The following is a 19,581-nucleotide window of genomic DNA, read 5'->3' on the forward strand; positions in this document are numbered from 1 at the left end:
AAACCCCTTCTCTGCTGCAAACCTCAGCAGCTCAGCATTTGGCTTGCTGTGCATTGGGTGGTTAACACTGGTTTGGTTAACACTTGCCAGGCACATACTTTCCCTTCCCAATCCTATCTATACTCCTCTCTCCTCTATCATTTAAGTTCAAGTCTTTAAAAATTGTCAGGGAGGCAATGAAAAGAAAATAATTCTCACTTTTATCACAGTCACGCTTCAGTTCTGAATAAACAGTAATATCTTATTTGATTATCAAATTCAGTGAAATATAGTCGCCATTTTCAAAGACAGAAAATGCATCCTAAATATTGAGATGAATCAAAGTAAAATTCCTAAAAATATGTAACTTCCAAATGGAAAACAAATATCCTGAACTAAAGGGAATAGTAGCTGAACTTTCTATATATTTTCTTGAAGTGACTGTTTTAAAAGGAAACCAATTATTTAGATATATAACTTCTAAGTTAGTTATTTATACATTGCATTAATCACTTGTGTTTAAATTGGGCACATTTTTCATAGTCTTCCCATACTCGAAATTGTTATATTTTTCTTCATGATATTTTTAGTAGCAGTTTATGATTTGAGACAGACTTTCTCATAGTTTATCACTATAACCATGGTGGGGCTTTTTGTTGTTGTTCCCTTAAAGAAAGGTTTGGCATCCCACTCTTTGACCTGTCTAGCAATTAAATTGGCCATGACAGTAGGATTCATCTAATTTTGTATGAAAAGTATATTTTCAAGGAGTCAAAACATAAAGAGCTTTATTATGACTACTTTTTTTACTTTTCAGAAAAAGGAGAAATATTAAATATTCTGCATCTCAAATATTCCTCAGTTCAGTAACTGTTAAAAATATTTTTTACAAATTAAAAAAAGATACATTGACTCCCTTGTTCATTTTGGCTCAAAATTGAAAATTACTGGCATTTGACAACAATATTTTAAAAAATAACAATCAGATTTCTGCCCAGAAAATGATTTTGCTGATACAGTTCTGGTGACAATGTAGACTACTTACCTCTTTCAGGTACACCTTGGATGACGTGGACTCTGAAAATCCAAGTTACACCCAAGATTCCATTCCCCTGTGGTTACTCATCTGGATCACAGACATGTAGACATAGCACCAAGTGGGACTCCATCAATGAGTCAGTCAACCCTTTCATGCAGCAAAACCTTAGAGGGAAGAGCAAGGAGGATGTATTGGCTATTAGGAAAGCGCAGATTGCTGGCAGAAAATGACATCCTCTAATAAGATCTAAGGTACGACTCATACAATTGCCCTAATTTTTAAGATTGATGGGAAGCATAAAGCATTCTTTAAGTTGGTGACTGGTTCCAATAAATGCCTATATAGTACTGCATATGGTTTTAGAATGTGAGTTTATAAAGAAGGTGGAGATCCCAGCTCCCTCCATCATGTCTATATATATATGTCTGAGTGTGTGTTTTAGAGCTCTGGGGAGTGTCTTGACAGAGAACCTGAGCTGGACAAAGCAGCCTTAATCTGAGTGAGCTAACTAGCACCATGAAAATATCAGGTGTCCTTCTGCTCCTCTCTCTGGCTCTTTTCGGCTTTTATTCAGGTGAGTTATGTTTTTTTTCCCCTTAAAATTAAAATCCAATACTTATACTAAACGGGAAAAGACAAATGAATTTGTCCACCATAGTTCAAAATCCTAACAATTTTTATATAAAAGACCAATTCTGAGAGATCATTATAGTGACTGTGATGATGAAAATGGTTATGGTAATAATTACAGAAATAACTTTCATCTGTTGAGCATATACTATATTCTAGGCATGTACCCAGGGCTTTTATGCATTATCTCCAATACACATAGCAAGGTATTCATATCCAAATTCCATATATAAGAAAACTGTGGCACAAACAGTTAAGAAAACTGCAAGGACTTGTAACCAGTAAGCAGAATTTGGAATTTGAATCCGGGTCTTTAGACATCACAGATGATGTCTGTTCCACAGAAACACTATGGAGAATGGATACTTATTTTAAATATTAGCTTGGCTTTCCAAGACAAGGGAAAGCTTTCCAGTCCTCATTATTCTTCTAATTAGGACTCAACTGAAATTGAAACAAGCAGAAAACAGGAAACTCAACTGGAGAATCCTTCAGAAAAAAGTTATTGAACCTTAGAATTCAGAAACATATATGCTATTGGTGAACTAAACAATTCTTCAAGTAGGGGAATATCTTTGGCCACCTAAATGAGCAATAGTCATATATTCTATGAATTCAGATTGTTCAAAGGACAACTGTACTTCAGTTTGATGTTTTTCATCACATCATCATCTGTGTGAATGAACAGGGCCATTGCATCTATTTCTTTCCTTCTTTATTATTCTACTCTATGCTACTGTAGTGGGCAAAATACACACTAGAGTCTCTGGACCCAAAACCTAGGCCCATCTCATCTACCAATGTCCTGTGTCAACTAGAGAAACAGCTCAACTCTCTGAGAGATTCTCTCATTTTTAGAATCCTAGACATGAGACTGAGTCCTGGGACCTTCCAGGTCTGGTGTACCATTTACTATGACAAAAGTAGTTGAATTTTGCTGCTATCAGAAATTTAAATGCCCAAACATGTAAAAACAACAATTTTTCAATGAGATTGAGCAGATGAAGAAGTCATTGTTCACGGGAAAGTGGTCATATTTTCATAAACAAATCCATTCAGAAATATAAAAAAATGGATAAACGATTTCTGTGATATTATGTAGTAAGTTTGACTACTAAAGCCAAGTAACTCGAGTAAGTGGCTCAGTCAACTGCTGAGATGACATAAAAACAGATTTGACTATATTAAAATCTACTTGCAAAGACTGACTCAGAAATCAACTGACAATCCTCGTATTGCTTCTCTTTAGAAAGGCTAATTGATCTATTTAATTGGACCTGGTTGACCAATACAAACAAATACTATCAATAATACTAAAACAGGGTCCTTGATAGACATGTTGGCATTTGGAAATGCATAGTGCCCAAGAGCCTTAATGTTGAGACCAAGAGAAATGAATTTCAGTCCTGGCATTTCCATTTTATAGCTGTGTGACCTTTCTGAGTCTCATTTTCCTCATCTATAAAATGGGAATATAAAAGGACTAGCGCTAAATAGGGAAGTAAATGAGAAAATGCATGTAAAGTGCTTAACATAGTGGATGGAACATATTAAGTGTTCAAAAAATGTCTATTAATGTTACTATTACTAAGTTTTAATAACAAGAGTACTAGTTGGACTCAGGCATTGTTATTTAAGCTTGCTTCCACTTTGACATTTCATACATATAAGACGTTGGGCAAAATCTCTCCTCTTCTGATCAAAGATCTGTACAGCTGAGAAATGACTGAATATTGTAACAATGAGTCTTCCCTGGTTATAAAAATCACTTGGAGTGTTTACAGAACTATAGACTTCCAGACCGTATTTGGTCTTATATAATGGAATTTTTCAAGTGGTTGTCCTGGGAATCTGTATTTTTAATAATCAGTCACACCATTGCATTAAGGTTCGTAATCACTACAGTAGATGAGCATTAACTTTTTTTCAAATTTAAAAGCTTTGTTCTCTCCTTATCCTTATCAAAATTCAGCAGCTCGTACCAGGATTGAAGCTAAGACTTTTATTATTTCAGGATTTTAAACTACTGTGCTAATTAGCCACAACCTAAAATCACACATACAATTATAAAGATGCAAGACTGTATTTATGGACTTCTTCTCTTTTGGGAATTTAGAGAGATGTAGCAGGAAAAATGAGTCACAGCAAAGAAAATTAGTTTGTCCTTGCCAGTCTAAATTTGGGCCAAGTCTTTAAAGCTGAGTATAGAAAGCAGAAGAACAATTTAGGACTCAAAGAACAAACAACAAACCCAATCCCTTTCCTCAATTGCCTGTGACAAAGTCTTTGGGGAGGGACCAAAAGCACTGAAATTTGGAATGGCAGAGTTAGAGGAAACTTTCCAACCCAACTTCTCCAAAGTGATGCCAGAAATGATAAAAATCATTCCCACAGTAAATTAGTGACTGGGCCAAGACGGTAACAAGAATCTCCAGATCCTTAGACTATTTGTCTCACCCCACTCCAACCTCCAAGAAATATTACCTCATCACAGTCCATATCCACATATCACTTGCCAAGTTTCTACTGTTCCCTAAGAGGAGAGCACATATAAAAGAAAATAACCAAGCCATGACTTGTTGAGATGGCCAAGAACCAAGAACAAGTATCATCCTAGGCTTGGGGATTTCCTAATTTTGCAAATCTCACTTTTTGCGTATTCAGAAATTACAGTGTTTGGATTTTATGCTTTTTTTTTCAGGTGTCTTCAGTCAAGGAGTTCAGGTCAGTACATAATTTTATTTATCCTTCAGACCTGAGTGGTTGTTGGCTGGTACTCCCTGACCAAAGAGGTTGTCTATGAGTAAAAGAGCAAAGAAATGGACAAGCAGGCCAGATGAAGAAAACAGCAGAAGTACTTAGTTTTCTAACCACAATATCTTTATGAGAATATTGTTTTCAGTTTAAAAGAAACTAAACACCCACTCCCAGATTTTGTTAAAGTAAAATGAATATAAATAAAAATAGAATGAACTTGTGGTAACATTTATGCTCTTTCACTGATTTCACTGTGTGATCTTAGGCAAGTTACTCAGCTTTTCTGAGCTACAATTTCCACAGCTATAGAAAAGGGATATTATTATTTACCTCATAGAATTAGACTTAAATTACATAAACTATGTGGGAGCATTTGGTAAACTATGCATAGTTACAAAAACTATGAAAGGATTAGTTATTGATCAATAATTAACAGCTTCTGAAAGAGTTAAGACAGCGGTTATTATATTCTTTTTAGAAGTAAGGCAACCAAGAGTTGACAGAAAACTTCTTTAGTGCTTTGTACTGAGTATACACAAACTGATCAATCAAACTTAAATACAACTTGGGTTAAAAATTGGAATGGGCACAAATTATCTTTATTGTTTGGCTGATTTTTTCCAAATTAATCCACCAACATTTTTCCAGTTTTCTTGTTCTAACTATCAAAAAGGCAACAGAAACGAGGTATTTGTTCTGCCAATCACATCCCGTGTCCATATTGAACATTAATACTTGACTTGGCACTGGTTGTTGTTTGCCTTGCTGTGCCCAAGAAACCTTGGCATCGAAAGTTTCCAGACACTACTGCCAACTAATTGGAGTTGGCAAAGAAGTTGAAAAATATTTTCCAATCCTAATATAACTACTACATTGCATAAGACTTTTTTTTCAAATTTTAGCATCTCAGAAATTGGAATGTATCTTACAATGAAACACACCTTACAATTAATTGCCTCTGTGAGTGTGTGTGTGCATGCACCTGTGTGTGTCTAATGCATGCACACGTGTGTTTGTACTGGTATACATAATTGTACATTTTAAAATTGATTTCTTATGTTTAAATACATATGGTAGCACAGCCTATGTTAAATATCCAAAAAAAGAAACATGAAAAGGACATGAGATCCAGCCAATACATTTTATACCCCATTAGGTAGTAAAATATGATTAAGACCATTACACATAGGTTTTTAAAATATGGAATTTAATCCTGATTTTCTCATTAACACAAAAGTCACTTCCCTTCTTTGGGCTCTCATTTCCCAGATTGTTAATGTTTCCCAGATTTTTAGTGGTTCCTAAAGTTCATTTAAAATAATCTATCTGCTTGCTTTAGGATCTCTGGGGATGCTTACTAAATATTAATATGTAGATCCTCAGGGACCATGCCAGGCTTACTGAATAATAATCCCAGGTGGGAGGTTTTGAATCTGCATTCTAAGAATCTAGTGCTGGGATGTACTGACTTTGGAGTGCTCAAGTATGTTGGAGACTATATAGATGAGCTCCAATTTGAAAACTTCCTGTCTGTGTAGTTTGAAGGATGTCTCTTTCCCTTCTCATTGCCTTTGTTTCTACATCTGTAAAATGAAGAGTTGGATTTAATGATCTTTAAAGCCCCTTCTGGCTTAGGTATCCGAATCAGTCTGAACCAAGCATGCCTTGCGAAGACTGCTGTCTCTTTTCCATTCAAATATAAAGGGCAGGGGCTTCCCTGGTGGCGCAGTAGTTAAGAATCCACTTGCCAATGCAGGGGACATGGGTTCGAGCCCTGGTCCGGGAAGATCCCACATGCCGTGGAGCAACTAAGCCCGTGCGCCACAACTACTGAGCCTGCGCTCTATAGCCCACAAGCCACAACTACTGAAGCCCACATGCCTAGAGTCCATGCTCTGCAACAAGAGAAGCCACCACAATAAGCCCGCGTACCGCAACAAAGAGTAGCCCCGCTTGCCGCAACTAGAGAAAGCCCGCGCGCAGCAACGAAGACCCAACGCAGCCAAAAATAAATAAATACACAAATATAAATGGCAAAGAGGGTACCACCTTTAGGATGACATCAAGGCTACCCCTTCTCTTCTGCATGCCTGGAAAGAGGGTGACAGTCCCAAAGCCAGGCAGAAAAAGTTGAAACTAACCTTAGAAGCATGCCTGCCCAAGTTTGATCCAGCCAAGACAAAAGGAAGAATGATTTTTTCCAACACTCAAGTCAACCTTTTCATGCCAAGAAGTCTCTTCATTATGAAGCATCTGATGGGAGATTACCGCTAGCAGTCTAAACTAGAGATTTGTAAAAGTTTCTCATTCTTTCAAAAATATTATTTGAGCTAAACAAAAAGCATGTTCTGAGACTTTTGAAATTCATGGTCCTACAAATTCATGGTCATTTCCCTGTAAATGTAAATGACTAATATGCTACCAACTCCAAGTAGGAACATTAAATAACATAAAATAATAATAAAATAAAAATAACTTAAAAACTACAATTTACCATCACCACCCTTCATTACAGAAATTGTAGTATAATAACAAATGCTTGAAAGTCATAATCTCAGAATAAGGATAGTCCTTTAACCTGGATACATTTTGCTTCTAGAATCACGTACTACACTATGTTTATTTTTCTTATTTCCCCTATCAGGCTGTGTATTTGGGAACCATATACTTAAAAAGATGTTTAAATGAATATTTCTGATTGGAATTAACAAACCTCTCAAAAACAATAATTGGCAACCATTTTCTTTTACAATAATTTTGGGGATATCTAAGTTCAGTTTTATTTGTATTTTAAGATAAATACATGGTAAATTTTAATAGTAAAACAATGCTCCATGACTAGAATATGTTTGGGGCTGTTCATTTTTCCTAATTAGCTTGAATTCACTTATGATTAATATACTGACAGAATACCTAAATACAATTTGGAGATGTTAACCAGCCTCTACAACTTAACTACAGAGGAAAACTGAAGCCTCAGAAAGAGGACCTTGCTGAGTCAAGTTTACCAACAGCAGTAAAGCTATGCAGTCTACAACTCAGGACCCCTGACTCCATACTGAGTGAGCTTCCACAGCTCCATGCTACCTATAACCAGCAACAGAAAGTCATTGTGCAGTTCATGGGAAAGTGCTTTGAGCAGTATAATTGTCTAACAAATACATGTCTTAAACAAAGAAGTAATTAAAACAATAGTTTCAAGTAAGATAACCTGTCTCCACATGTTGAAGGAATTCTGAAACTTGAAGAAAATGGAGAAAAAGAGAACAGAATTGACTGCACTGGCTCAGGTCAGAAATGTTGAGGGTGGGTATAGGTAGTAAATTTGGAATTAGTGAAGAAGCTTAAGATAAAGAAATACATGAAAGACAACATTTGCAAGGGGATAGAAATGATGTTTTAATCTGAGGGTAGGCTGGGGAATCTGAAGAATGGTGCTGTTATGAAAAATGGAAAAATTAGAATGTAAAACTAGTTTGGAGGGAAAAATAAAGTTATATTTTGGTCATAAATGAATATTAAGTAAGAATCAGATTGTTGACTAAAAGTGTCTTGTACATTTCTGACCAACAGACATTAGAGTTAGAGATTTTGCTGAAGACTCAAGAAAAAAAAGTCTAGGACTCATTATCATCACCTGGGAAAACAGATGTTCCCAGAGAAAATCAAGTGTATAAAATTTTCTTGAAAATGAACATGAATACTCAGGAGGAAACTAGAAAATACAATAAAAGGATAGAGAAGATATAGGTGGAGAACTGGAGTACTGACATATACAGAAATCAGGAAAGAGTTTTGAAAAGATGGGAGTGGTCAAGAGTAGCACATATAAAGAAATCATGAACATTTTATAAATAGCCAATGGATGTTCCCTGAAAGATGTCATTTTTTTAGACCAGTTTTGGTAGTGTGGAAGGAGCGTGAAAACCGGGAAAGTAGAAGCCAAGTCAGGGAGGGGTTAGGAAAACTGGTACAATAAAGAAAGGGATTGATTTAACCACATAAGTAGTAAAGGGAAGAAGAAATGAAGTCCTACATCCGAGGGAAGTTGTGTCTGAAATTTTTCTTTGGCTTTATTTGTAGAATTAAAATATTAAACTAAAATATCAATGATGCTGACTCTTTAGTTGATTTAGTGACCATATAAACTCACTTCACACCCAAGTTAAATGATTTTGTAGTCACTGTTAGCAAAGATGACTAATTTGGGTAATAAAAATGTCACTGCATTCCAAAATATTTAGGAAGGCACAGTTCTTTGAAGAACCATAAGAGGTCAGGCTGATACTAAACACTGGCACCCAATGCCTGGAAGCAGTATCCGAAAGCTGGACTATCTAAGGAAATAAATGGAGGCACTTGTTAAATTCAACACCAATCTAAAATTTTTAAAAAACTGTTTTAAGGGCTTCCCTGGTGGTGCAGTGGTTGAGAGTCCGCCTGCCGATGCAGGGGACATGGGTTCGTGCCCCGGTCCGGGAGGATCCCACAGGCCGCGGAGTGGCTGTGCCCGTGAGCCATGGCCGCTGAGCCTGCGCGTCCGGAGCCTGTGCTCCGCAACGGGAGAGGCCACAACAGTGAGAGGCCCGCGTACCGCAAAAAAAAAAAAAAAAAAAAAAAAAAAACTGTTTTAAGCTAAGTAAACTAGGGTAAGAAATAATGGGCTCAAAAATTCTAGAACGTGATACAATTTACATTATTAGTGTTTATAATAGTAACCTTACACATGACACTTTACAAAGTGTTTTCATAGGATTTATCATTACAACAACCCTAGAAAACAGGCATTACCGGCCCCTTGTTAAAGATGAAGAAATTTAAACTCAGAACACTGAGTGCACAAAATAATGCAGCTAATAAGTGGGAGAAACAGAATTCAGACTTAGGTTAGTCTAATCCCATCTTCAGGATAATCCCCTAGAATTACAGAGTATTAGGGCACTTGAAGTAGGCGGGGGTAGGGGTTGTCTTTCAGCTCTCCTAGGTCTCCCAAATACCTCATGGAGGACACTTTAAAGGAGAAAAGATAATCCTATTGTCACCCTTTGTCTAGACCTGCTTCAGCTGGGACTGAGAAGCCAATTGCTTGGATTCCGTTTAAAGGAGTCTAAAATAAAAATACAAAAGAGGAGAGAAAATCTCAGCAGAGGAATGACACGACACTCCAAAATCAGCCTACTTCTTTTTGGTTCTGAGAGATGTGGGCTCTTTCTAGTCTCAACTCTGATATTCCTCTGCCTAACTCTTTGTCTCACAAAAGGGATTTCTGGCTGGCTCTACAGAGGCATTCTTAACCTCGCCCAACCTCTGGCGCTCTCAGAGTGGTCCTTTTCTGCCCCCAGTCACCAAGCTAAACATTTTCACACAGTGAGTGTAGTGGATCCTCTAGACATAAAGGAGGAAGCATTTGGGCAATAGTTGTTGTTCTCCCACCCAACTGCACAACTAAGGACCCAGCTTTACTTAAGCTACTCCACCGGAAGAAGTCACAGCTAAATCTTGGGTTATCAAAGCTGGACCATCATTAGAGTTTATCTAGTCTGTCGGTACTTAGCATCTTCTATGAGTTACAGAGCCTTTCAGAATGTGATGAGAGACACAGTTAGGGCAGGCCTACAATGAGCAGTTTCTTTTCTACACTCCTCCTCCAGGACTATTTCAAATATTCCACACTGACTTTCTACAACTCTCAGGTGACCACATTTGATCCTGATAAAAACCCTGGGAATGAGACATGGCAGCTGTGTTTTCTGGTTTGGGGGTTTTAATTTTTTGGTTAAGAAAATTGAGGCGCAGATATTGAGTACTTTGTCCAAGATAACACAACTGGCCAATGGCAAATGGCAGAACAAGTTCTATAATATGATTGCTGAGCTTACTTCAGGGATCATGAAAGGCCACTGCAATTTACAGGTATGTAGGTTTGTATCTATGTTAAGGAGGTTTGTTCATATACCGTTTGGTTGATTAGGTTTTATTCGCTGAAATCCTTTGCTTTTCCTAGTCTCATTCCCACGGCGCAGTGGAAGCGGCAAGTGGGTTTGGGGAAGCAGCTGGGTTCTAGAAATTCTCAAAGCGAAGACCCTCCCCCAGTGCCACTCCCATATCTGTTTTCTAAAGGACAAAAGGCGCTACATCACAAGATGAGAAGGCCGGCTGCCAGGGAAAGGTGGCTTAAGGAGGCGTCTCTTTCATGTAAGAGACTTTCTTTTTTTCTTTTCCTTACCTGCCCTGAGACGCCACCTCCGGTATCTTCCCCATAAGCGTCTTGGCCGTAAACATCTTTGCCCCGGGTGTTTTATCCATGGGTAACTAATTAGCCGTAAGGCAATTTTGCCGTAAAAGTTAACAGGTTGATCGTAAAAGATTAACAGGTTGATCGTTCGGGTTGATGATTCGGTTTCCACTGGTAGGCAGTTTGGTTTCATTTATCCATTGATTCAGTACTCCAATTTTTATATTACATAAATCTTAGCCCTCATAATAGTCTAGACGGTGAGGAGCACACTGGCAGTCTTAAAATAGTGGATGATAAAGACTACACATATGGGCTCGATAGAAAACATGGTGATAATACTTACTTGACAATATACCAGGAACATACAACAGTGTAGAAGCTTTTACGAGGTAATTCAAAGCTTAGTTACAAATGTGCATCCTAGTATTTGGAAAACAATACCACTGTTAATGAAGGCAGAAATTTTAGCAAAAAAGAAACAGTGCGATGCCGATGCCAAACGAGGAGACGAATCAAGCAAAAAAAGATATAATACTATGAACTAAAGACGTTGATGGCAAATGCTTAGGTACAGCCCACAAAATTAAATTAGGTATTTGTGCAATATGGCCCTGAATTTGCACACATTTTAAATGAATTCAAACATGCTGTATTTTGCAATAAAGTCTTTTTAATTTTGCTATGAAAAATAAATTTCATTATACCCTCATTAATGTCCCTCTTTTATTTTTAGTAATTTTATCTTTTAGAGTAAAATTGCCTTAGGGTCAACTAGCTATCAGTGAAAGTGTTTGTGGCAAAAATGCTTGTGGCAAAGATGCTTACAGAAAAGAAGTTTATCGTGAAAATATTTATCTAGAACCTGTAGAGACACACATATCTCTGACTTGAGATGCCCTTTTCTCAGCTTCCACATTGCCTCTATTTGTCCCACTACGGCATTTACGACACGTTGTGCTGAAATTACCTGTCCCTCTGTTTCCCTAATGCAGATAAGATGGTGAGCTTATCGAGATATTTATAACCACTTCCTCTTTGTATCACTAGCACCCAAACTGTGTTTTCAAAATACTATCAATAATTACCCATTAGCTCTTTGTGAAATAAAGGAAAATATCTATGATTATTCTGTGGTTTAAAGAATTTTCTTGACTCAAGAACACAATTGCAAATGTGTATATTAATGACATAAATACAAAATGCATTAGCTTTTGAAAAAAATATATTCTATGTTTTATAATATCCTAAAGATTTTCCAGCTTTTATTTTCTGTTTGGAGACCTAAAGAAAAGATTACTCTCCTGGAAGTGGTATGAGAGGATGGAGTGATCTTTAAGAGCACAGGAGAGAGTGGGCCTGTAGGTAGGACTGTAAGAAGCCTAGGTATCTCCTATCTGACCATGCACTAAGAAAATCTCTGGTTAGCACCATACTACCCAATCTTAATAGTACAAGATGCCAAATTTCAACAAAAAGTGTATATTTAAGAGTCTCAGGTACCTTAAATCTGATATATGTGATAATATTTTTAAACTCAGTTGTATAGCTCTTTTGCTGGGCATTTTCTCATGTAAACCTTCAGAGGGCTTTATCAGTATATAATGGTTTGCTAATACTTTAAACAAATGGTTCCTCTTACCTCTGCCCATACAGTCCCCTAATAAGGTATTTTAATAAAGCCTACGTGGCCTGACTATAAGCATGGTCAAGGGTATACCATGACACTTGGTCTTTATTTCTCTCTATGAGGATGTGTTGGAAATCAACCATAGTATACTGTTGGAAATTCTGGGTCAGCTATGAGGAGTATGTTCAAGCACTGGTCTCAATGCTTCTGGTTGTGTGGCACTGGTAAGCCACTTAATTTCCTGAGGATCAATTATACATATTGGCTAGAGCTTCCCTGGTGGCACAGTGGTTAGGAATCCGCCTGCCAATGCAGGGGACTTGGGTTCCAGGCCTGGTCCGGGAAGATCCCACATTGCCGCGGAGTAACGAAGCCCATGCACCACAACTACTGAGCCTGTGCTCTAGAGCCCGCAAGCCACAACTGCTGAGCCCACGTGCGACAACTACTGAGGCCTGCGCGCCTAGAGCCCTTGCTCTGCAAAAGCCACCGCAATGAGAAGCCTGTACGCTGCAACGAAGAGTAGCTCCCACTCGCTGCAACTAGAGAAAGCCCATGTGCAGCAACAAAGACCCAATGCAGCCAAAAATAAAAAATAAATAATTTTTTAAAACAATTATACATATTAGCTAATATGTATAATATTGTTCAGTGTGCATCTCAGGGTTATTGTGAGACCACTGAATTGATCCATATGAGAATAGTTTGGAGATTATGAAGGAATTAATAAACATAAGACAGTATTATTTTAATGGAACTGTGATGGGGTAAAGTATGGTCCCTCTATTCATGTTTAAATGTCACTTCATTCAACACAGCTGCCATCTGAAGAAGTTCGGTTCTACCTACTGCATATTGCCTGTACTCTGGAATAAAATGGCTCAAATATTATTTGCACGCCAGATATTGACTCAACTGACACTGAATTGAAAAGAATCTTAAAACTTCAGACTACTTCTGAGAGACCACTAGAACCAAGGGGATATATTAGTAGCATAAGCTCTATCATTCCTTCTATAGAGCACTTGATGATATTAATCAGTCATAGCGTGTGTTCTCACCAAGGCTTGATGCAACCTCAGAATCCTTCAAAACAGAGCAGTTTAGGGTAGCCATTACTCAGTTATTGTAGTAGGCACAAAAGTTCAAACTCTACAAACAGACTCTGGGACAGAGTAAATTAACATAATGACATTGGAATTTTGTTTTCAAGAGTTAATAAATGGATGTAGCAGCCACAGGGAAAACTAACAAGCTAACAGATAACATCTGGGAGCTCCTAGCAGTGATCTTTAAAGCAGTGCAGAAGGAGTGCTATTGGAGTTACATTAATACAGTTTAAAAAAAAAAAAGCCATTTAAAGACCAAAATCTATTCTTAGTTGGAACAATTTAGTGTTGGAGCAGAAAGTCATACCTATAGCATTTGCCTTACTTCTTCTGTAAAAAGTAAACCTCTGCCTTACGTCATTATCTTACTCCTGAATACAATAATTATAGCCATGTATTTCCTATTTCTTAAAAAGTCTTAATTATGTTTAATATATTCTAGTTAGAAAAGGAAAGTGATTTCCTATTTCAGGAAACTTTACATCACAACTACATACAATACTATAGATAATTCTAAGTTTGCTGTCCAAAACTTCTGTTCTGAGGGACAGTCCCTTAGAATGCACTAATATCAATGTCAATGTGTTTACTTTGCTAGATTGACTGTGGTGAGTTCCAGGACCCCAAGGTCCACTGCACTCGAGAATCTAATCCCCACTGTGGTTCTGATGGCCGGACATATGGCAATAAATGTACCTTCTGTAAGGCAATGGTGTAAGTATCATACTCACCAAAACTTCCTTGCAAACACAAACTTCCAGAATAAGACTATAACACTTTCCTTGAGATATTCTAGAAAGTTCTACGCATACCCACCCATACAAACTGAAGAAATAAGCTGCAGGCAGATGGGTTGAAAACATATGGGTCTGTGACACAAGTGAACCTATCTATGAAACAGAAATAGAATCACAGACATAGAGAATAGACTGGTGGTTGCCAAGGGGGAGGGGTGGGAGAGGTTTGGATTGGGAGTTTGGGATTAGCACATGCAAACCAGTATATATAGAATGTATAAACAACAAGTTCCTACCGTATAGCACAGGGAACTCTAGTCAATATCCTGTGATAAACCATAATTAAAAAGAATATGAAAAAGAATGCATGTATATGTACAACTGAGTCACTTTGCTGTACAGCAGTAATTAACACAACACTGTAAATCAACTATACTTCAATTAAAAAATTTTAAAAAAAAGAAAACATATGGGTCAAAAACAAACTAAAAAAATTATCTAAATTATTTGAAAACATAAACAGTTAGTTTACTTTGTTATTATTAAATTTGACTCAGGAAAATTATTTTTAAAATTTATACATCTTTAAGAATTTTGACACAGTTTCTTATTTTTTCCTTTATTTCTAATTAAAATTTCAACAATTTTCATTCAGTTATGTTTGTTGCTATTATTAATAATTTTGGAAAAGATGAAAGAAATTTATAAAAGTGCAGTCAAGTTTGAAAATTCATCAAAATCAAAAACTTGTGAGAAAATTTATCAAGAAAAATATTACTTTAACCAAATTACTTTCAGACATTTTATTTTATCACAAATTATATGTTGCTAGGGCACCAAGTCCCATTCATTCTTCTCTTTTAGTCTGATGAAAAGAGCCTTTCAATAAAGAATAGAGGAGAGGATTATCCCTTATTATCCAGACATTCAAACTTTACAGATAGTGTACTAGGAAGATCCTATCAAGGGCCAATATTTATTGAATTTACATGTTTATAAGAAAGAACGGTGCTGTAGATTTTAGCCAATTGACTGTGAGATTCCTGATTAAATATAATTTATAATTAATAAAAATTTATTCAATCAGTCAACCAATCTTTTGGTCTGATTGCTCTAAAAGCAAGGGGGTTTAACCCAGATAAAAGTTTAACCCAGATAAAAGTTACCTCACTTCCTCTATCGCTGTCATCATTTTCTTGTATTAGAGTTTCTTCTATGAATGCCTTAATTTCCCTCAATTTAGTCATAAAATTCCTAAGCACAGGGATTATATAAATCCCTATCAATAATAACAGGGCTAAGCACATAGAATGATATAAATAAATATTGAATCAATGCATAGTACCTGTGTGCCTATGTTTCTATATAACATATCTGAAAAATCAATAACAAAATCTACCAGGAAGAGTGCAGTAGGGTAAGGTGCGATTTGATTTAATGGTCCCATATTGCTGAGAAGGCCTGATATATGTCTGCTATAAAATGCCAAATACCTGAATATTTGGTTCAACTTCTTACATCTTCTATCAGGTTAGAACTACGACAGTATAGTCTCCTTGCCATTATATCTCCTGTCACTTTTACCTTTTCTAGTTGTATACATATTTGTTCTCAGATAATGAACAGTTAAAACCAAAAAGTCTAAACCCTAGTAAAACTCTGAAGTTTGTTAAGATTCAGGCCTTCTGCAATTAGGCAGATGTTACCTCTGAGTGCATTTAAATAACCCCTGCCTAATCACAGACATGGACACCTGTAAAGCAAATGATTACATGGACTATGACAGAGTTAAACCTTTTTCCAACCTCTGTGAGGGATACTAATGATATTGCACTGAGCATATATTTGTCTTTCTTTTTTGTAGGAAAAGTGGTGGGAAGCTCAGCCTAAAGCACCCTGGAAAATGCTGAATCAGAACAAGCGTTTTCTGCTGACTTGCCAGCTCCCTCATCCTTCTTTTCTTGCCTCTGCTCTTACTTTTCTCTAGTGAATCCCTTCAATTTATAAAGACACACCTCCTACTCTACCTTGAGCTTGGGGAGTTCAATATATATTTCCCTTGATTCACTCGTCAATAAAGTAAATTCTGTAGAAGTACTGTTTGTGTTTTTACTTTGTGATCAAGAAAACATACAGATACAATATGGAATATTGACCTGGCGTAAACCTGGATAAAAAGACCTGTTTTTCTGATCAAAATCAACCATGCAGTCACTATGGGATCTTAGGAAAATCCCTTCTCCCTCTCTTATTCTTGGAATTTCAATGTGAATAATTTTTAACAAAATGACCATATGTTTATAATTATTTTCCAATATCTACCATTTAAGTCTTAGATCATGAATTATAGGTTCTTTCCAATTTCAGGAAGAGTATTTTATATAAAAATAAAACATTTATCCTCTCTGGACCATAGTTTTCTTATCTCTATGGAATGATGGATGACATTACTACGTAATAGACATTACATAAAGACACGGTTTATTTGGTTTCCCAGCAACATCGAAGGGTCTAACAGAAAGAAGTGAATATATATTCAATGAATAATGAATAGATGCAAAGTTTCTAAAAGTGTGCACATTAAAGAATGTAGTTAATTGATCTTAATCATGGAATGAGAGAACTGGATGAAATGTGAGAAATCTTAAGGCCCGGAGAAAGCTTACTTATACTGCCAAAGAAAAAAGCTCCAGTTAGCAGAAAAGTCAAAGTTAAAACATAGCTCTTTGGGCTTCCCTGGTGGCGCAGTGGTTGGGAGTCAGCCGGCGATGCAGGGGACGCAGGTTCGTCATGGCCGCGAGAGGCCACAGCAGTGAGAGGCCCGCGTACCAAAAAAAAAAAAAAAAAAAAGCTCTTTTGATAATTAGCTCAGTCTCCACGTAGCTGGCTCAATCCTAGGTAAACAAGTTGAATATACAAATATCTCATTCTTAGCCATCCAGTTGGAAGTATTGAAAAATCTCCCTTTGAGTACTCTAATTCAGTAAAGCATGTATTTACAAATAACACCTTCCTGCGTGAACTCACACAGAAGACCTCTCTAAATGCATTTTCTAGGTGATCATCCTTCTGCCAGCAAACAGTTACTGGGTGCCTACTCTGAAGCAGGCTCTGTTCTCCGTGCTTAGAATCCAGTGATGGACAGGGGTGAGAAAGGAAAAGAAAAAATCCCTATCTTAATGAAGTTTACGTTCCAGGAAGGGGAAATAGACAAAAAAAACCCCATAATAATAACATAGTAATACTTAAGGCCAATTGCAATTCTAAGTCAGATGGTTAGAAGAGTCCTAACTAGGAAGACAGGGAGATGAGGGAGTTAGCCAAAAAACTTCTTGTAGAACAGCAAATGAAGAAGCTAGAACACAGTCCTGAAGGCTGAAGCACACCTGATTTATTCAAGGTTCAGCAAGGAAGCCATGGTGATTGAAGAGGAGTGAGTGTGTGGGCAAATTACAGGTGATAAGGTCAGAGATGCATGAGCCAAATCATGAAAGATTTTGTAATCATTGTTAAGATTTTTTCTTTTATTCTTATATATAAAAGTGTGTTAACTATAGATATTAAGATGTTTCTGTTTGTAAAATCTCAATTATATTTTATGCACATAGATGTTACCCTTTATGTATATAATGGAAGAGGGCCTAACCAAACTGGGGGATGCATTTGATATTTAGGTAAAGAGCCTGGCAGTGGATTAGGTTGTGCTAGGGAAAATAAATACCTTCTCCTCTGTCAAGTGTAGCATTTGCACTCTTCCATGCTTAAAGGTTGTTCCCCTTGCTGAAGAAAAATAACTACATAATACGTAATTAGGATAAGGTGATTCTTAAGAGGGTGGATCTTTGAATTGTACTGACCAGAATGTGAGCCATGACTCTGACATAAGGTATGTGTTTTTGAACACGTCATCTGACTTCTTTGTATTGTGATTTACTCACCTGTAAAATGGGGATACTAGTCTTTACCTCCTAAATGTACTGTGAAAATTAAGAAAATGATGCATGTAAGCACTTAGTCTCTGATATGTAACAAGAGCTCAAACATCAGTAACTTTTATTATTATATTCTGTCCTCAATTTCAGCATTATATTGTCTTTATAAAGCACTGGTCAGGACACCTTTGCTCTTTTTCTCAGTATTTACATAGATTTTAAAATGTCTATCTTCTGTTCATTTAACATTTTTGAAAATTCACGAGGTGGTTTTTTCTGTCAATTTTATCTGTGTACTAAATTCCCTGCTCATTAGAGAAATTAAGCCCTTTTCTCTTTAGTTTCTGCTCCCTGAAGTTATTTAGCTACTCGAACATCAACATTTAGAGTGCTGTGTGTATTTTGATAACTGAATCACTTCACATTTTTGGAAGTACTACGTCTCTACGTGGCTCACTCCTCCTTTCTCCTATTGGAACTTTCACCTCCAGCCAGGCCAGATTCCTGTCAGCTGTCCACACAAAAATTACATTTCTACCACCTCGCCCTCTCCTGCCTGAAATGCCTCTTGGGCCACCTTCTGTCACTCTGCCTGCCTTTCTCCCTCATACAAATCTCATATCTACATCTTAAGACTACTATTTATTTGCAGGCTTATTTCCAGTGCCATAATTGAGTAAGTGAGCAAAATACTATCTCTTGTCTAGTTCTGAGCTAGTCTTTGGGTATGAAAGGGAAGCATATAAAAAGCAAACCACAGAAGACCAGCAATCATATGCTTCTTAGAAAGAAGAAACAAGTCCTATATAAAAATCAACACTCAAAATACAGGAGTTTGGGTTCAAAGATGTATACATTTGTCAAACCTCAGTGAATGTACACTAAAGATTTATGCATATCATATTTTGTGAATTTTACATCAAAAGAATAGGGTGTAAACATGTAGTGTAGTCTTAGCTATAACATGCATAGTGAAGTTCTCAGAGGGAAGGGCACTGATATCTGCAATTTATTTTAAATTGCATCAAAGATGGATTAATAAATAAATGGATCAATATGGGATGAAACAAGTGTAGTAAAATACTAATGGTTCAATCTAGAAGGTGGGTTTATAGGGAATCACTGTAAAATTATTTTAACATTGTTGTATGTTTAAAACTTTTCCTTACAAGTGTTTTTTTGTTTTTGTGGTACACCAGCCTCTCACTGTTGTGGCCTCTCCCGTTGCAGAGCACAGGCTCCGGACACGCAGGCTCAGCGGCCATGGCTCACGGGCCTAGCTTCTCCTCGGCATGTGGGATCTTCCCGGACCGGGGCACGAACCCCTGTCCCCTGCATCGGCAGGCGGACTCTCAACCACTGCGCCACCAGGGAAGCCCACAAGTGTTTTTTTTAATGATATTTTAAAACACACAAACTCTGCCAACAGGAGCAGATACTGATAATTCTGTTTATGTTCCTCATTGTTGTGATATCCAGGAAGGAACACAATGTTTCAAGTATAGTTTGTACTCTTCAAAGCATAAAAAAAAA

At 37.0% G+C, this 19,581-nt stretch overlaps 1 protein-coding gene across 1 annotated transcript; it reads left to right on the forward strand.

The window, feature by feature from the left end:
• Positions 1 to 1,534: 1,534 nt before the first annotated feature.
• On the forward strand, positions 1,535 to 16,026 carry SPINK6 (serine peptidase inhibitor Kazal type 6). The gene is made up of 4 exons (XM_030847346.2): positions 1,535 to 1,592; positions 4,350 to 4,372; positions 13,978 to 14,093; positions 15,981 to 16,026. Exons 1-4 carry the CDS (start codon positions 1,535 to 1,537, stop codon positions 16,024 to 16,026), a joined length of 243 nt encoding a protein of 80 aa, XP_030703206.1.
• The last annotated feature ends 3,555 nt before the right edge of the window (positions 16,027 to 19,581 follow it).

This window comes from Globicephala melas, chromosome 3 (assembly GCF_963455315.2).
Source record: "Globicephala melas chromosome 3, mGloMel1.2, whole genome shotgun sequence".
NCBI lineage: Eukaryota > Metazoa > Chordata > Mammalia > Artiodactyla > Delphinidae > Globicephala > Globicephala melas.